Source organism: Coloeus monedula (genome assembly GCF_965178545.1).
Source record: "Coloeus monedula genome assembly, chromosome: 3".
NCBI classification, from domain to species: domain Eukaryota; kingdom Metazoa; phylum Chordata; class Aves; order Passeriformes; family Corvidae; genus Coloeus; species Coloeus monedula.
This window is the reverse complement of record NC_138783.1, coordinates 91725736-91742464: the sequence shown is the minus strand read 5'-3', so window position 1 is coordinate 91742464 and position 16729 is coordinate 91725736. Positions and strand designations below refer to the sequence as shown.

Below are 16729 nucleotides of genomic sequence, written 5' to 3'. Positions count from 1 at the left end.
TCAGCCCAGTAACAGTCCAGCTTAAACAGTGCATCTCTCTCCTCCTGGAGCATAGCACAAGAAGAAGGCCAGCAGCACACCTCATGCCATCCCATCTGAGGGAGTTCCTGCAGCTGGAAAGAAATTCACTATTTTCCTCAATGATTTATCATCTCAGGTCAGTGCAGTAGGCAATGCCAAAGACAAAACACTTCCTCTCTATTTCCAGGCTCATGAAAGTGACTCAGGGACTGCTTGAGAGTTAATTTAAAGATGTGCTCTCCAGGATGAGTTTTAAAGCTGACTCAGAGGCTGATGGTTCCACAATACTCCACACAGATTTATGATAGCTGGAAGCGAACACCACAGCTGCATTCAACCAATGTCAATTTACAGTCTTCAGGGCATTTCCCAGAGCAAAAAGACTTGTGCATAGAGAGTTAAAAATTATGCCGCATGTTCTGTGTATTTATAAGGTGCAGGAGTAAATACTCTACCGTGGTACCTCACATCTGTAAAGAGAGGACTGTGAGAAATGAAGGCAGATAATTTCTGTATTGGGAGGCACCAGCCTTCCATGGCAATTCTCAGCTAAGCATGAAGACCAGGAAAGCCGAGTGCTGGGAAGATTAAAAACTTCTTTTCCTGAGGTGTTAAATTTACAAGAAAGTGTGAGAACAACTACAGAGGTGCCAAGAATACCAGTGATGCATTGAATGGGGGTGTTACTATTGTTCCTGTTCTGAAAGGAGGAACAGACAAAGGGATGGGTTTCATCTTTTTGAGTGAAGCACCTTTCTCAGTGTCAGTTAAAACCAATTCTTTTCACTGCTAATACACAGTGCCACAGCAGAGGAGAGCTTCAGGTTAATGCTGCACATTAGCTATCATTTCGGTTTCATTAGTAAAAAGTATCTATCTCCAGTCTGACCAAGATCCTCCTCTTCAGGGTGGATCATCACATCTCCATGTGTAAAGACAATGCCAAATGTATCTGTTATCAATATTATATAACCTGCTCCAGTGATCACAGCACAATCAGACTACCTCTCAGTCAAGGACCTCAGTCAAAGTGCTCAGAGAATAACGAAGCAAGACAGATGCTGCTGTTGAGAATTTTTCATAAGAATCGTAAAAGGTAAGGGGGAAAAGTTACTGGTTTTCTTCGTCATTAACACTTTTCAAATGGCATGTTCTATTTGTTTCAATGTCAGCTCAAACTAGACTTTGGAAACGAAGCCCCAGTCTTGGGGAAGGCAGTAGAACTTTTTCCTTCTGATTTCAGGGAGGTTTTACAGCTTGCTGGGGATTTTTTCCTCAAACTCCAAGAGTGGGCTCTTTTGTTGTTTAAGAATTTTAGGTTAGATGAAGCAGGCCAAGAACGACCTCAGGCTGTGGCAAAACTTGAATATAATGCTGTTACCTTCAACTCTTCCCTTGTCTCAGCTCCATAATAATATAATGCTGCTGTTGATAAATACTAAGGGCGGCCTCCAGCATATACTGAGCAAGATAAAAGGGTTTTTCCTTGCTTTGAAATAATGTAATGGATATAGTGAAGAAAGAAATCCGAGAACAACCTCTAACATAATCTAATAAAAAGAAGTTTTCATAAACTATGTGTCTTTTTCAGATTTCCTACTACAAAACACTTTTAAAACTTCCAGATCCACCATTATCAAACTTTAGAGTCAGAATTGTCAGCACAGAAACATTAGGAGGCTCACTTCTGAGTACTGAAAATGGCATTTACAGGAATGAGGGACCTGAACTGGATGTAGGCATTTTAGAACATGCCTTGGTGCTCATGAGACAAAATTCATTATCTATTTTGGCATGTAGCTGACCTGTGAATTGAACAGTAAGGATGTAGATGTCCACAAAAATGGTAACTGCAATGATACCTGGTTTCAAGGGGATCTATAATGAAAATGGTATTTACAAATGGCCTTTATTTTATTTTCAAGGTCATGAAGTCCCTTTGTCTTCTTGTCCATTTTTCCTCCCCCTCCTCAACCTCACCAAATATTTGACTATTCTTCTTATAAATACCTTTGGAGGTATTTATAAGGATACAAATTAATCCCAGTGTGCCCTCAGAAGAACACAAGCAATTTCAGTAAGCAAACATTTTTGTATTCGTCCTATCTAGCAATATGCTGCTGTTTGCAAACCCTTCCACCCCAAGACTCCAGTAGTATTGTTTGGACAAGCTTTCAATGTCCTTAAAGATACATCAATAGTATTGGTAGTCACAATAGTCAGGAACGTCTGATGGACCCTGAAGAAAATACAATTTTAAAATAGTATATGTCTTACCTGCTTATTCATAAGTATGTAGATAATGGGATTGCAAACAGTGCTGCTTTTTGCTAGGATGGAAGGTATGATGCTTGTAACTGGAGTCACAACACCTGGCTTACCAAATGTTGCAAGTAATGCTATAACCCCATATGGAATCCAGCACACCAGATAACAAATAACTGTAGTGATCACCATGAACAGGACGTGGTATTCTCTTTTTCGGGCAGCATTCTTGTGGGTTTTTCCAACCTAGGGAAAGGTGAAAAAAGATAAAATTTAACAAGCAGAGCTGTTGGATTGACTGTGTTAACAACCTGGGACTAGTGGTCATGGATCAGCAATAACAATCAACACTGTAATTCTAGAAGCAAAACAAACCCAAACCCAAAATTGATTGAATGCAGCGAAAAGACTTTCTTCATCTCCATTAGGCACTAGGGGAAGCTCTGCAGAGACCACACTGCATGCCAGCATAAACCAGAGTCCCGGTGGAGGTTGGAGCAAATGCAGAAAGGTGACAAAGTTAGCATCTAGTCCTTAACAATATTAGGTCATCTGCAGTTGCTTTTAAGGTATGGAATTTTGTGTGAATGTACCATGTTTTCACTCAAGTTGTTCCAGTACACAGAACTTTCTTGAGATGAAGAAGCTTTACATAGCACATCTGAACCACCAAAAGTACTCTCTGTTAAGGGTGTGGAAATAGCAGAGCAATGCTAGGCCTCTGCTTAGTGTCTCTGTCCTTGGATATTTCCAAGATAAAGCCCCAGCTGGCCCGGCATAGTGTTAGTCATGGTCATGCTTGAAGTGGGACACTAGAGAAGCCTTGCTGACTCACTTGATGAAGTTTTAAGTGGTAGGATTCATTTCTTCTAGAATATTTCTTCCAGGTACTTAACCATTTTGATAAAAGGGCTTCACTCCTGCTAATGATCAGAAACAGGTGTTTGTGCTCTTAAAAAAGTGTGCTGAATGCAGATGACGTTCATTGGGTTTTTTTGGGGAAATGGAATAGAATTGGTTAAACAGGAAAAGCAGATGCAAAGGAGCAGTTTCAAAGGGGTGGTACAAGAGTCTGTCTTGTTACCATGAATTTGCCAGTATTTACAGTGTATGGGCAAGTCCAACTCTGCTGTGGAAGTATTTATAATCTCTGCTTCAAAATGTACTCTCCTTTAATCTGTTCTGGACTGAAGCATCATGCCCTTTGGGAGTCTAGAGTTCTAAGATAAAGCTTTAACATTAAAATAACAGCCAAATTTTATCTTTAAGCCTTGGTGTGAATACATTTTTCTGTAGACAACTACAGAATGCTCTTCCAGTGTTTGGGCAGCTGAGTGCATTGGCGGTAACAATGAGGAACAAGCTCATTCCCTAAAAATCAAAAACAAGCTCTGCAAGGAGGTTAATTTTGGAGACTCTCTCTCTGCTGAGTTTAGATGGAGCCTCAGCACACTGGTCTCCTGAGGTTATGGTTTACTCAGCTTTACTGCAGCAAACCCAGACATGCCAGCAGGACTTCAAGAACTATTCAAATGTTTAAACTGTATTGATTGAGCCTTGTACTCAGCCGAAACTAATTTATGTCCACTTTGTCTTTTTGACTCTTGAATGCAGCACTTGAGAGTAAACTGTACCCAAGGGAATTAAGCCCATGTAAAACTACAAACATAAATAAGCAAAAAAGCAGCTCTGTGTAATTGAACACATCCAAACTTTACCTAATCAAATTTAAGAAAATAAAGTTTTAAATCAATAGGTTTAAACTGATGCAGGTAAATGAATAGAGCCCAGTTAAAGGTGGAAGCTACCAACCATCCCAGTCAAGTGTAATTTGCTGTTACATGACACATACCTTGCACATGCCAAGGAAATAGAGCTTTTCCTAGCTCTTTGTAGTGTGAATTTTTTTGCATAACATATGTGTTTATGTATCAGATTGTGAGTTAAACACATATATAGTGACTGTACAATGTACATATGAAGGCAAAGTAATATGGTTACAGTTTCTTTTAGTTCATTATGACTCTAGGCTTCTAGGGTGCTTGGTTCTATTTGGAGTTTCAGTGGAAATGTTCCTGTAAATAAAACACACACAAATTTAGTCTGCACAAAATTAGTAAGTATCTTTCCTGTCTAGTTTTTAATGATTTTCTCCAAAAAGGCAATTACAAAATAAATTCGATCCTTTCTGAAAAGACTTGGGGCTATTTTTTTTATAAGAATGCAACCTGTTCATTCCATAATTACTTCAGCTTGAAAAAAGGATAAATAATAGATAATGGTCCAATCCTGTATTGCTTATTTGAACTAAATTTTTCATGACTAATGGTAAATTTCTCTGACTGATGAATCCAGGATCCCATGTGAGCTGCAGCTATGCTACAAATTAAATATTAACCAAGGAATGCAAAGCCCCAGTTAGCCATGGCATCCACAGATGAAGATCTTCAATAAACATGGAGGGATCAGGCAACACGTTTTTGCTCCATGTTTAGATATGTATCCTGAAGAGTTTGCAAGAATTTACCCTCTGCACAGACAAAATAGAGACCATAAATAGAGGAAGGAAAGATGTCTAAAACTAGAGTGACTGTGGACATGATTTTGGCATGTGTCCTTCCACTTTCACGTCCTTAGCTCATTTCCTTAGGAAGGGAGGTTTTGAAATCATGTACCATATTTATCCACACACTCTTGGTTTCATTGCCTTCACAGTTTTGCAGCCTACTTTTAGAAGCTGTTATCTTTAAAAATTGTCTGTTTATAGGTGCTGGATGGCCTCCAGCAAAGTATAACTCAGGTTCATGGAACCTACAGAAAGATTACACTTCTGCAGGTGAAAAAGCAGTAGACGTTTTAACATTAAAATAATTTTGTTATTTTAAAACTACTGGACAATTTAATGCAATTGCTACACTGTATTTTCAGTAATCAAATGGAAATGGCTCCCTGGATATCCAGCTGACAGCAGAGCATCAGATAGTGATGAGAAAAAATAGATTCAAATAATATTCTAGAATAGCTGAGCTTATAAATCTCTGTCTCAAAGTGAACATACAGGGTATATATAATATAAAGTTAAAATACTTAGAAGATCTAAACCACATTTTAAAATGGCACAAGAAATACTGGCCAGTTGGGATCAGATTATACTTGTGTAGGATGGCCAGAAAAAACTTGTTTGCTGTAAACAGCTGTTTTCTCTGGGACAAAGATCATCTCCTGCCAAATTTGGCAGTATAAATGTTGGGAAACCACTGTATTCAAAGAAAAGAAGGTTGGGGGATTGGTTGTTGAGGGGCTTTAATGAGAAAATAGTGTTTCTCCCCTACTTTCATCCTGGGAAGTAGCAGAAATGTTTTGGTTTTTCAGAACTCAGGTGGAGGCAGCGACAGGCAAGCTTGTCTAATCTCAGGCACTGAGCATTATAGTGGCACAATTAGCTCTGGTCTGGATTTGCCCTGTAGCCATGCTGCATCTCACATATACCCAACACTTTCTTCGAGTCAATCTGGCACACAAGACCCCACTACTTAGATGACTAGGGCAGCATGCTGAGCACGTAAATTAGATGTGACAGGCCACAGAGCATGAGAGAAGCCACGGTGGCATTCAGTGAGGAGGCTGGCACGGTAGAAGTGTCCTCAGAAGGAGCCCAAGTGACACATTGATTGGTTGACCTCAAAAGATGCATCCACATCTGACAAGAGGTAGCAGGTATATCACTCACCAAGTGATGGGCTGCATTGCTATTTCAGGTTTTGGAAAAGATGAAACTGGGGAGCTCTGAGCAGAGCATATAAAATTTCAACAGCACAGGTCAAAGTCTGGAGCAGTCACAAACCAAAGAAAAGAGGTTTACAATATGGATATGGAGAGGGTTAGTAAAAAGAGATGCAAAGAGTTCTGCTGTAACTTTGGAGATTGTTAGGTTGGAGATTCAAGAAAAGGATTCAAATTATCTGCTGTGACAGGTATTCTGCAAGGAGACACAACAGCCTCAAACTGGATGCAGGCAAATGTGTGGGCCTGTCACAAGGACCCAGAGAAAAGGCATGACCTAGAGGAAGCTTGACTTCCTCTAAGGAGAACAGGTCTGTTCTCTCCTTAAAGAGAAAAGATAATGGGTCTGCCCTTGCAGAAGACAAGTAAACCTTCCAAACATATAAACACTATTTTAAAAATAGTAGGGAAGATAATAATAGGACTATGTGCCATAGGAAATTATTTTAAGGTAACAGGTTCTGGTTACCCAATTTAGGCATAGCAGGTGTCAGTCCAGACCTCATCACAGTCCATGTCAACTGGTTCAGTCAGCCTGTTCCTGGAGGGAGCAGCCAGATGGCAACAACAGCTGAATCCATGGGTTTTTGTCAGGCTAAACAATGGGGCTTTCCAGCCCAGACAAAAGAAGACAGCAGCTACCTGCCTCTGGTCAGAGATTTACTGCTTTAAATGTTTTTCTTAGCCATCACACAATTTCATATGGAGAAGAGCCCTGAGCAGTGCCTTGCCCAAGGGAACATCCTGCCCCTTCCTGTGCTCCAGAGTCAAAAATTTGACCTACTGCAGCCCCTTGCTGGCTCTCTCTGGATCTATCTGGGCATGACTTTTGGGACAAAGAGAGTAGTGGTGGCACTTCATCTACTTAGAAGAAGGCACAGGTGCCAGGAAAGACCTGAAGGATGGTTGTGTATAGAGGTTGTGAGGCAACTGCGAGGCCCACAGTACCAGAGGCACAAATCCAGTCAGTCCAAAATATTCCCATCATCCATGGGCAAACTGGGTTTTTTTATATATGTAAGGCAAGGGAGATGGGCCAAAGTTATGGGTTAAGAAGGGGAGGCTTCAGCGTTGAACATCTAAGCTGACTGTTTCAAATTCCCCTGTGTTTTCTTTTTCACGTTTACCCTAGTCTCTCCTCCTTAATTAACATAGCTATGTGCTTTTTCTCATAAAGCATTTCCTTCATATTTTAACTGCACCCATTTTCAGCTGTGAACATCTTGAAAGGTTATGAAGGATATATGGCATCCCATCCATCTAACCACTAGATGGAGAGACTATGCACCATCCAGAGCCACTTCAAGCAGGGAACATGTACATCACAACATCTTAGAAATCAGGGATCCTGTTTGCATGTTTTGTCCTTCAAGTCACTTTCTCTTTCTCCAACTATTTATTACAATAGAAAATTGTATCAGTTACTGTATTCTGTGTACCTATTTACAGTGGATGCTGTAAACATCCTTTATGTAGCTGACTCTAAACAAGCAATGTAGAAACAGGGCACAAAGTGCTTTTCTCGTCACGGCTGATACATTATTCCTGGATCTGCATTTGTGCATCTTACACTCATATAAGCATGTTTTCTTCAGAACTGCACAGTGAAGAAAAGACTATTTATGAGCAGCAGTGTTTGTTGCCACCAGCATCTTTCAGTATCGGCTGTAAGTGCTTGTTTTGACATGATCAAGTATTCAACAGTACTACCAAAATCAGACACAAATAAAATATTCATAATCATCGGAGGGAAGTCTGCCAATCTTTAAACATTTAGTCTACTACCACTTCTTGAAATGAACAGAAGGGATCTAGACTTTTTATGCAAAAGCTGCAGTAGAGGAAAATGCTGGAAAAAGATCATCTTCTATCATGAACCAGTCAACTCTCTGTTGCATTTCTAAAAGAAGAAAATCAGACATGGTCTCCATTCATCAGTGTGAATAAACCTCTGCTAAACCTTGCAGTCAGACTAAGCAGTGACTGAAACATCAGTTATAATGAGCTTTCTTTTCTCCCATCTCTGTGGATTCTGTCCTCAAGCAAAAACAAGGAAAAAAAGGAGAAAAAAACCCCCCACACCTCCAAAGCATGTAAAGTTCTAAAAAGCTGTAGGAAACAGACACTTCAAGTAATCTATTTCTCAGTGTGAGCTACCCCAGAACCAGTACTGTACAGATTAATAATAAGGGGGATGAAATACTTTGTTGTTTAAAATAGGCAATCCTGGAAAAAGAGGGCTCACTGGCATAAAAAATAAATGCCTCCTTTGTTAGCAGTTAGGTGGCTAAGCTCAAAAGAAATTAACACTGAGGAGATGTATTGTCCTGTGGAAATGGAGAGCAAACAGAAACATCTGTTTTGGGTCACCTTAGAATTCAATGGGCCTTGCCTCTACAAAGCATTTACACTTATATGTTCAGTGAGCAAACTGAGATTTAAGCACACACATGAGCATTTTGCTCAGCTGGAGCCACATAATGAGTTAATAGCAACAAATACAGAAGGCAGAAGCCATAAAACCACACAAGGGGCCATATAGCTAATAATTTTAATGTCACTGTTAAGGGTAGGAATTTAAGTCCACAGGAAGGATATTTTATCAACTGAAGACTGATTTTATTGCAATTTTTTGTTATTGAAATGGAAATTAGCTGCCTTAATGCCTCAAGGTGAAGTGATGCTTTAAATACGAAATTCATTGCTTTAAACATTGCCTTTAAAGCATAACTGCTATTGCTGCTAAAATCAGTGAAATTCTATTGTGGGCTTAAGGAACAAAATAATCCTCTTAGATGCAGGATTCTTTTTTCACTTCTAAAGGGCTTTTAGCAGCAATTTGACTAACACAGTGAACATAATCCCATATATTAAACAAGGAGCTCATGGTGTCACTCCTGTCATTGATAATTAATGTTTTATCCTGACCTTCTTTACTCACTGTGTATTTTCTAGCATCAGTGCTCATCAGAAGATTAAAGGTGTATGTGCCAGCTATCATTTGGTTTACATTAACAGTTTTGTTTTAGAAAGAGAAGTCCATTAGACACTCCTACAAGTATCATCAAAGTCCAGCTCTTGCCCTTGCACAGGACAGCTCCAATAGTCACACCATGTGAGGGACAGCATTATCCAAACACTAAGTTTTGGATGTTCAACAGGTCCAAGTGCCAGGGGCTGGCACGGGCTGGGGAAATCCCCAAAATTACTCCAGACTGGGAAAAGTCATTGAGCCCATCCCTGCAGAAAAGGAATTCAGGGTTCTCATGGATGAAAAGCTGGATGTGAGCTGGCAATGTGTGTTTGCAGCCCAGAAGGCCCAAATGCATCCTGGGCTGCATCAAAAGAGGAGTGGACTGCAGGTTGAGGGAGGCAATTTTCCTCCTCTACACTGCCCTCATGAGAGCCCACCTGGAGTACTGCATCCAGCTCTGGAGTCCTTAAGGAAGATGTGAACCTGTATTATAGTATTGCTACATGTGTTGCTGCTCTGCAACACAACTTGCTCTTATAAAGATGGAAGATGCTGAGATTTCTTTCAGAAAATGAAGCCAGTAATTTAGTTTAACATTTGTCTTCTTGAAAAGTTTGCCAACAAATGATATTGTTAACCAGTAATTTAATAACTAACTTCTGGATTGGGTTAGGTTTTTTGTTGTTGTTGTTTTAAAACCTTTTGCAATGGCGTTGACTGACTGAACAGCCCATCTGACAATAAGGGAAAGGAAAAATGGAAGAAAAAAGAAATTAAAGCTGACTTTGGTGTATTTTGCATTGAAGAATTTCTGAAGCAGGAAGGGAAAATGGCAGACCTTAATTCCTTCTTGGCTTCTGTGTTCTTTCTTCCACAGACAGCAAAATGTAGAATGTGTATATGCAACATCAGTAATAAAGTTGAACTCTTCAACAACAGATGAACTGACAGGTGTAAAATTTCTTTCCAGGTTTCTTTCTAGGCTACCTTCTGCTAAACAACATATGCTACCATCTACATAGAAAATGGACTGCATGCTTTCCTGCACCTAAAGGAAAAATGTTTTCAATCAAAGCTGAGAAAAAATAACATTTTGAAATATGTATATATATATATATTTGTATTTATGGAAAAATATATACACACCACACACTATATATTTTACAAATATATATATATACATTTTACACACACACACACACACACATTCCCATAATTATGTGAAAATTTTTACACCAGAGTCATCCAAATTTGGAGAGGAAAGTTAGGAAAAAGCAAGTTATGATGCAAGTATTACTCACCACCCTCTTTGCCTCATGAATTAAACTAACCACAATCTTTTCTACTCTAAATATGAAGACTTTCTCTGAATCTGAGGCATGAAAAAAAAAAAAAAAAAGGTGTCAGGGTAACGTTTTCCCTGAAAATGGAGCTTTGCTATTCCCCTAGGTCCATTTTTGCAGGTATGTAAGCTCTCACTCACAATTAGTGCTACTTTTCTCCAGGCTAGCATATGTGTGTGAGAATTCGAGCTTTGCTTTCCGCTGGATTGATAGGTGCACTCCTTCCAGTGTAATCAGATGATAAAATCTCTCAGGTATCATCACTCTTTCAGTACCTAACCACAATTACCCTTTCTCCTGGAAAGATGTCAGGCTTTCCCAGATTTTACTGAGGGATCCCCTCCCACTTTCCTGAAAATTTCTACTGACATAAAGCAAGGAATCATTAAGGACATGTGAGTAGGGCTTTGACATGCAGTTATTTATATTTAAGTAAGCCTAATAGATGTGCTTGGATCTGCCTGTCAAATCCTATAGACCCTACAAAAAATTTAAATACAAAGTGTTTTCAAAGCTCTCATCTAATTGACATCTTTAAAAATATAGGAACTATTCCAAAAATAGCCTGAACATGTTCTCCTCCAGATTCTTTCCCTCAAATTCTTGTACACATACCGTGGTATCGGTGTATTCCAAAAAACCAAAACAAAACCAACCCAACCCTGTGAAGTCTGCAAGCCTTTGGTTCATCTCCTCTCAGCACGACCCTTGATACCCTCCTGATTTTAATCCCACTCTACAGTATATAATCCTTTTTTCATCACAGAATGACAAACTGGACATGGAAATTTACGTACACAGCTAAGTTAGACAACTTAAATTTAACCAATAAGACTGAAGTTCAGGTGTACACACTTTTTTTTCCTTGGGAGAGGTGTACCCAGGATTGTGTTGCACCTGAAGAAGTTAGGTCTCTCTAGCCCTCATTTTGATAGGCCAGAGAGGGTGAGCAAGGGGGAGTTGGCTTGGTGAATTGTACCTAGCCTGGTGTTCATAAACATTTATTTACCTTTGCAAACAGAAAAGGAATATAAATTCCTTTCCTGTAGCTTGTGGATTAAAGACAGTCCTTTATAAATTATATATAATTTTAAGACTTTCGGTTAGGAAACATAAATGGTTGTAAAGTTTCATATTTTGGTTTAGATTACTAAAAAGGCAAGATAAGCAGAAACCGAAGAGTTTGTTACAATTTTATGAGTTTGATACGTCAGGTCTGTCTTTGACTGTGCAGCAGTTTCTGCTTGTGATTAAACACAAAATAATCCAGGACTAAAGTAGACTGATGCCAGTAATAAATACTCCATAATCCTCTGCACAAACTCTCTACCCATGAGGTGGGTGATGGGTGCAGAGTGTCTCCAGAACATGGTGTGTGTGTGCAACTACAAAACAGTCCTCCTGCCTGCCAGGTGAACCTAAGGTGCAAGCACAGGGACAGCATGGTGAGGAGGCACTGGGATTTTAGGAGTTAGGGTTATGCAGTACATTACAAACATTTCTCTGCATCTGGTCAGTTTGCAAAAGCTGAGACTATATTGGATATATACATACATATATATATATATATTACATATTTAGTTTCGTTAAACAAGTTTATTGCTAATACAGATAGTACAGGTACAACACATATGGCAAAGCAGTTTTCAGTTCTTTATTTATCAGTCACAAAGAGGCTCCTACATGAACAATACAAATCTGAGGTTTTTAAAAAACACTGTTTAATAAATTACTGATTGTTTCTGTCTTGTGAGTCCAGAGCTGTATCATCAGTGGCTACTGGAAATAACCAGAGCATGAGGTACTTCAGCTGACTTTTAGATTTACTTAGAATAAGTACAGTTAATAAAAAACAAAAAAAAAACCAAACCAACAACAAAATTCCTTTTTCTTTTTAAAAGTTTCATTCCTGCCCCCACAAAAAAAATTCTAAAAGAAGTTATGCTGGAGTTGGGGTATTCACAGCATTAGATCAAAATTTGACATTAGAAGGTGAAGACAGTATAAAAGATTCTAAGAAAAAGATCAGGGAATGGGTAAGAAAGGAATAAATAATTAGACATAGAGTAAGTAACATACATTCTCTAGTGTATAATATGTGGCCCTTTCTACTGATTTGTCCACAGAGATTTTTCTAGTCTGGTGTTACAAGCTCTGCCTTTTGTGATGCTGCCTTTCCCACTGGCTCTTGCACCCTTTTGGGAGAACAATCATCACAGATGCAGCCTGGGAACACCTACTCTGTCTACCCCTCTAACACTACCTTAAGGATCACCTCAAAGCAGTATTCCTCTTCACATCAGGGCCCAACAAAAAAGGGAAGGTAGTGGGCTTGCTCAATCTCTCAGTTGGACTGAACACACTCTGCCAGAAAAGTTCTTTAAAGAGGGGGCCATCATGTTCACTGTTGGCAGCCAGACATTGCTTCACATGGAAACAAGATGTAGGAAACTGCATGGGAGTGGCTCCTCCAAGCCTGCAGCGCTCGGAATCATCATGCCTTCAGAAACGCAATATGAAGCTATTTGCAGAGATTCATAAACTTCATTTTTAGGAACCTTTTATAGGATATTTAAGACATGCCATTCCCAAAAGTGACAGAAGAAAAACAGGTGTAAATAATGGGAAAGACTTTGAAGGTGTCAGATATGGCATAAGGCAGCTGGTGGGCAGCAATATGACATGTCGAGAAACAGACTAGAAGAACAAGTCCCAGAGTACCCAGTCTAAAAGAATTGACCAGAGTTTATCCATGCCCAGTACTTTGAGAGGTGTGAGACCCAGCATTTATATGTTCTGACCATAGCTTTGTGATATGCAGTATGACATGGGTAAAAACACGATATGACTCCTACATAATATAGAAAAGATGGACAGTTGTGTTTTAAGTACTATTCCTTGTTAGAATTTTGAACAAATCAAGCAAAAATAAGATGCTTTCTTTTATAGCTCAAAACATACTAATTTTCAAAATCCTTACAACTCAAATGGATGAGCTTGTTGAGAGACTTCCAATTTCTACCCCCTGTATCATCTCTGATGGAAGACTGTGGATCTGTGGAAGCAATGATGCTTGAAAACTTTTAAGTTCTACATATGTATGGCTGAGGGAGGGATATAAATGCCATTTTTTCTTTATTTCAGCTTTAAACAAAATCATGGCCTAAAGTGGAGCCATCTAGATGTCTTCCCTGCAGAGTCAGCATCATCATTACAAAATAGAGGAAAGGAGTATAAAAAACCAGATATATGTACAGGGCTTTTTTAGTAAAATGTCTCTGAATTATACTTTTACCAGCATACATGATTGTTCAACTCCAGATTAAACCAATTCTTTTCCTTTGTCTGTCTTCTGAAGCTGGACATAATATTTTAAAAGAAAAGGAAGTACGTGTTTTCTAATGCAACAGAAACACTGAAATATGCATCCCAAAGTATAATAAACATGCCATAAAATATTCTCTAAGTGAAAACAAATGCCAAATGTGACAGAGTCAGCAAAGTTTTGGGTTATAGCTGTTGTTACATATTCACAAATCTGTCATTCTGAAAGTTTATATTACTTTGTCAGATGCACATTAAAATAAATAGCAGCTGGTGGAGACAAAGGACTGAAAGTTCTCTGCTTTCCTACCATTTCATTTTCATGTTGTCATTAACTACTCTAGTATTGTACATTTCTTGCTACGTGATGAAGTGGTTTTAGTATCTTTGTAAATAAATATTAGGAATTCCATGAATTTTAATGCACTTAAAATCTTACAGCCAGAGGGCTGAAAGGATTCTCAAGGGATTTAGTGATGCCCATCATTCCCCCTTCCCCAGTATGCACTACATGCAGGACAAATACTCCTCAATCAGCCTGAGAGTTACTGTCTGATAGAAAGATATTTTGTATCCTTGAACAAAGATTTCAACACTTATATCCTTACAAACCTTTTTGTACCATCTGATCTAGACCTTCATTTCTAGAAATTGTTTCCTTGTGTCTTTCCATTAGTGTAAGGATATGTAAGCATGATGAGTCACAACTGCTTCTCTTTAGTAGCAGTGTTTTTATGCTTAAAATCTGTTCACATACCTGTTCTCAAAATTTGCATATCTTGACTTAACAAAAGCAGAAGAGAGCACAACCAAGGTCAGGTGTTCCACACCTCTGCTCACCTGTCCCACAATAAGATCTTTTCTGTTTAAAAAGGTATCGTGTTCCCAAACTCACAAACTGTGTGGGACTCACTACTCAAATTGGATCCTTTAGACTGTACTGATTCCCAACCTATGTTTATTTATCTTGTTTGATTTCTCATACAAGAAAAAGAGAATGCTGGGCTTGCATTGACTAATCCTGCACTTGCATTGAGCACTCCTGATGTTCAATGACTTTTAATTATAGATCAATAACATTAATGAAAATGCTGAAAGCACTTGACAGATCTCCATGAATGGGCACCTTACAGGGAATCCTCTCGGACAGTATCTTCCTAGTTGCTAAGGGCACGTCATGTGTCAAGAACTTGAGTTGTATCACGACTACAGTTTCCCTTTTATCCACTAGACCAGGTTACCTGTCAAAATGTGAGCACAGTTAATTCTGGCCAACTCTTAAGCAAATTATGTTGGCAGTTCTGATTCAGAATATTCAACTACAAAGACTTCAAAGCCTTTTTTAGAGTAGTGAGAGAAAGAAAAAATTTCAAAAAGGAAAAAAAAAACCCTCTACCTCCCATTTGGCATCGCTGAACTATGATTTAATGGGGCTTCCATGGAAAGGAGGTAGTTGGAAACGTCCAGGTAATGGATCTTTGGGAAACAAAACTCCTTGGCTGATGTTTCTGTAGTAAATGACCAGACTGATGGATAGAAAAGAAGGTTTTTCTCTTATAAATCCTACTAAGGATTAGTAGGCCACTACTGAGCCTATTAATGCTGAGTAAATGTTAAAATTGCCCATAGCACAGAGCATTCACCTGAGAAGTGGGGACCTGCTGAATATTTCCAGCTGACTTTGCAACAGGCCACCAATGGTCTTCACTGAAATGAAGTTCACCAAGTTTGCTTAAAGGCAGGTCAGTGATTTTTATAGAGTCACCATCATCACTTTGGGAAGAAGTGGCAGTTTTATAGCACTAATAACCCAGCTGGCGTCCTACTGGCATTTCTAGGAGAAAGCCAGGCATTTGTAAAAGTGATGAGCTGTGTTAACTTCACCAGACTTAGATAAATCCTTGTCGTTTCTCTGCAGAAAGAGCACAATACAGATAGTGCTGACACACAATTGTAAAGTATACTGATGCTGAATTATACTGTTGATATAGTATAGGAAGAGAAATAGATTACACATTAAAAATAAAATGTGCAACTTTGCAAAACTTGGTTAGTTGGCAAGCTTCATTTCATTTTTATTTGTGAACTGTAATCACATATAAAGTAAAACACATATTCCTGATAGGTATACTTACTTTGGAAGGAAACAGTGAAAAACACCAATAGCCCATCAAGTTATGTTTGCTTTGATACTACTACTTCTTTTGAATCCTGACAGCTCTGAGTCTGTAAAAGAGTATTATTATAGCAAAGAAACAATTTCAGTAAGAAAAAGACCAAAATAACCTCTTAGAAGATGACTGGGATACAAGTTAGCTGGGTTTGTAACTTTACTTCTAAATAATATTGGCTTTCCCTGAAATTTGTTTCTCATTTGTTGAAGGAGAGTAGTACAGCAGGCACAGTATTATATTGTTGTTACTCTGCTGCTGTACAAAAGGTAGCACTTTTGTAAATGATTTCTTCAGTTAGCACAGATTTCTGGGTTATAGGGGAACACAATGAATACAGTACTTATGACAACTGAAAACAATCAATACAGTTCCAGATTTTGTATCCAAGCAGAAAAATCGCTATCACTCTGTAATGGTTCATTTGAGCTACTTGCCATATATTCTCACATACTCCAAGGGGGCAGACAAAGGTGCAGTAGAAGAAGGTCGTGAATTAAAACTACATGGTGGCTATTCTTTAGTATATTTTAATATTTTTTGTGGTGATTAGAATCCTGAAAGAGTAAAGTGGCAGTGGAACAGATGGCAAACTGGTCTTCTGCCAGTGAGACCACTGACTGTGGCCAAGAAGGCATCAGTTCATACAGCTGCAGGTTTTGTTCAGGAGAAATGTAAGAGTAATCTAATATAGGGGTTCCACTAGAATGGTTCTTTCAGCAAACATGATCTGGTAGCTATACCTTAATGAGTGCTTTAATTTAGATGAAAACAATTGTTATTGGCAAGCTTCTTGTTGACTGTGACTAACAGGAATGAGAAGGAGAGAAAAGGACAGGAGAGGATGG

General features: G+C 38.8%; 1 protein-coding gene across 1 annotated transcript in view; it reads right to left on the bottom strand.

Moving 5' to 3' along the window:
• Window positions 1-16729, bottom strand: part of LOC309571652 (pinopsin-like) — a gene marked incomplete at both ends in the record, with an annotated part of 79231 nt that overhangs the window by 21288 nt on the left and 41214 nt on the right. The window contains one exon of the mRNA XM_082279346.1: window positions 2299-2532. Within this exon, the coding sequence (XP_082135472.1) occupies window positions 2299-2532 (234 nt within the window). The remainder of the gene's footprint in view (window positions 1-2298; window positions 2533-16729) is intronic.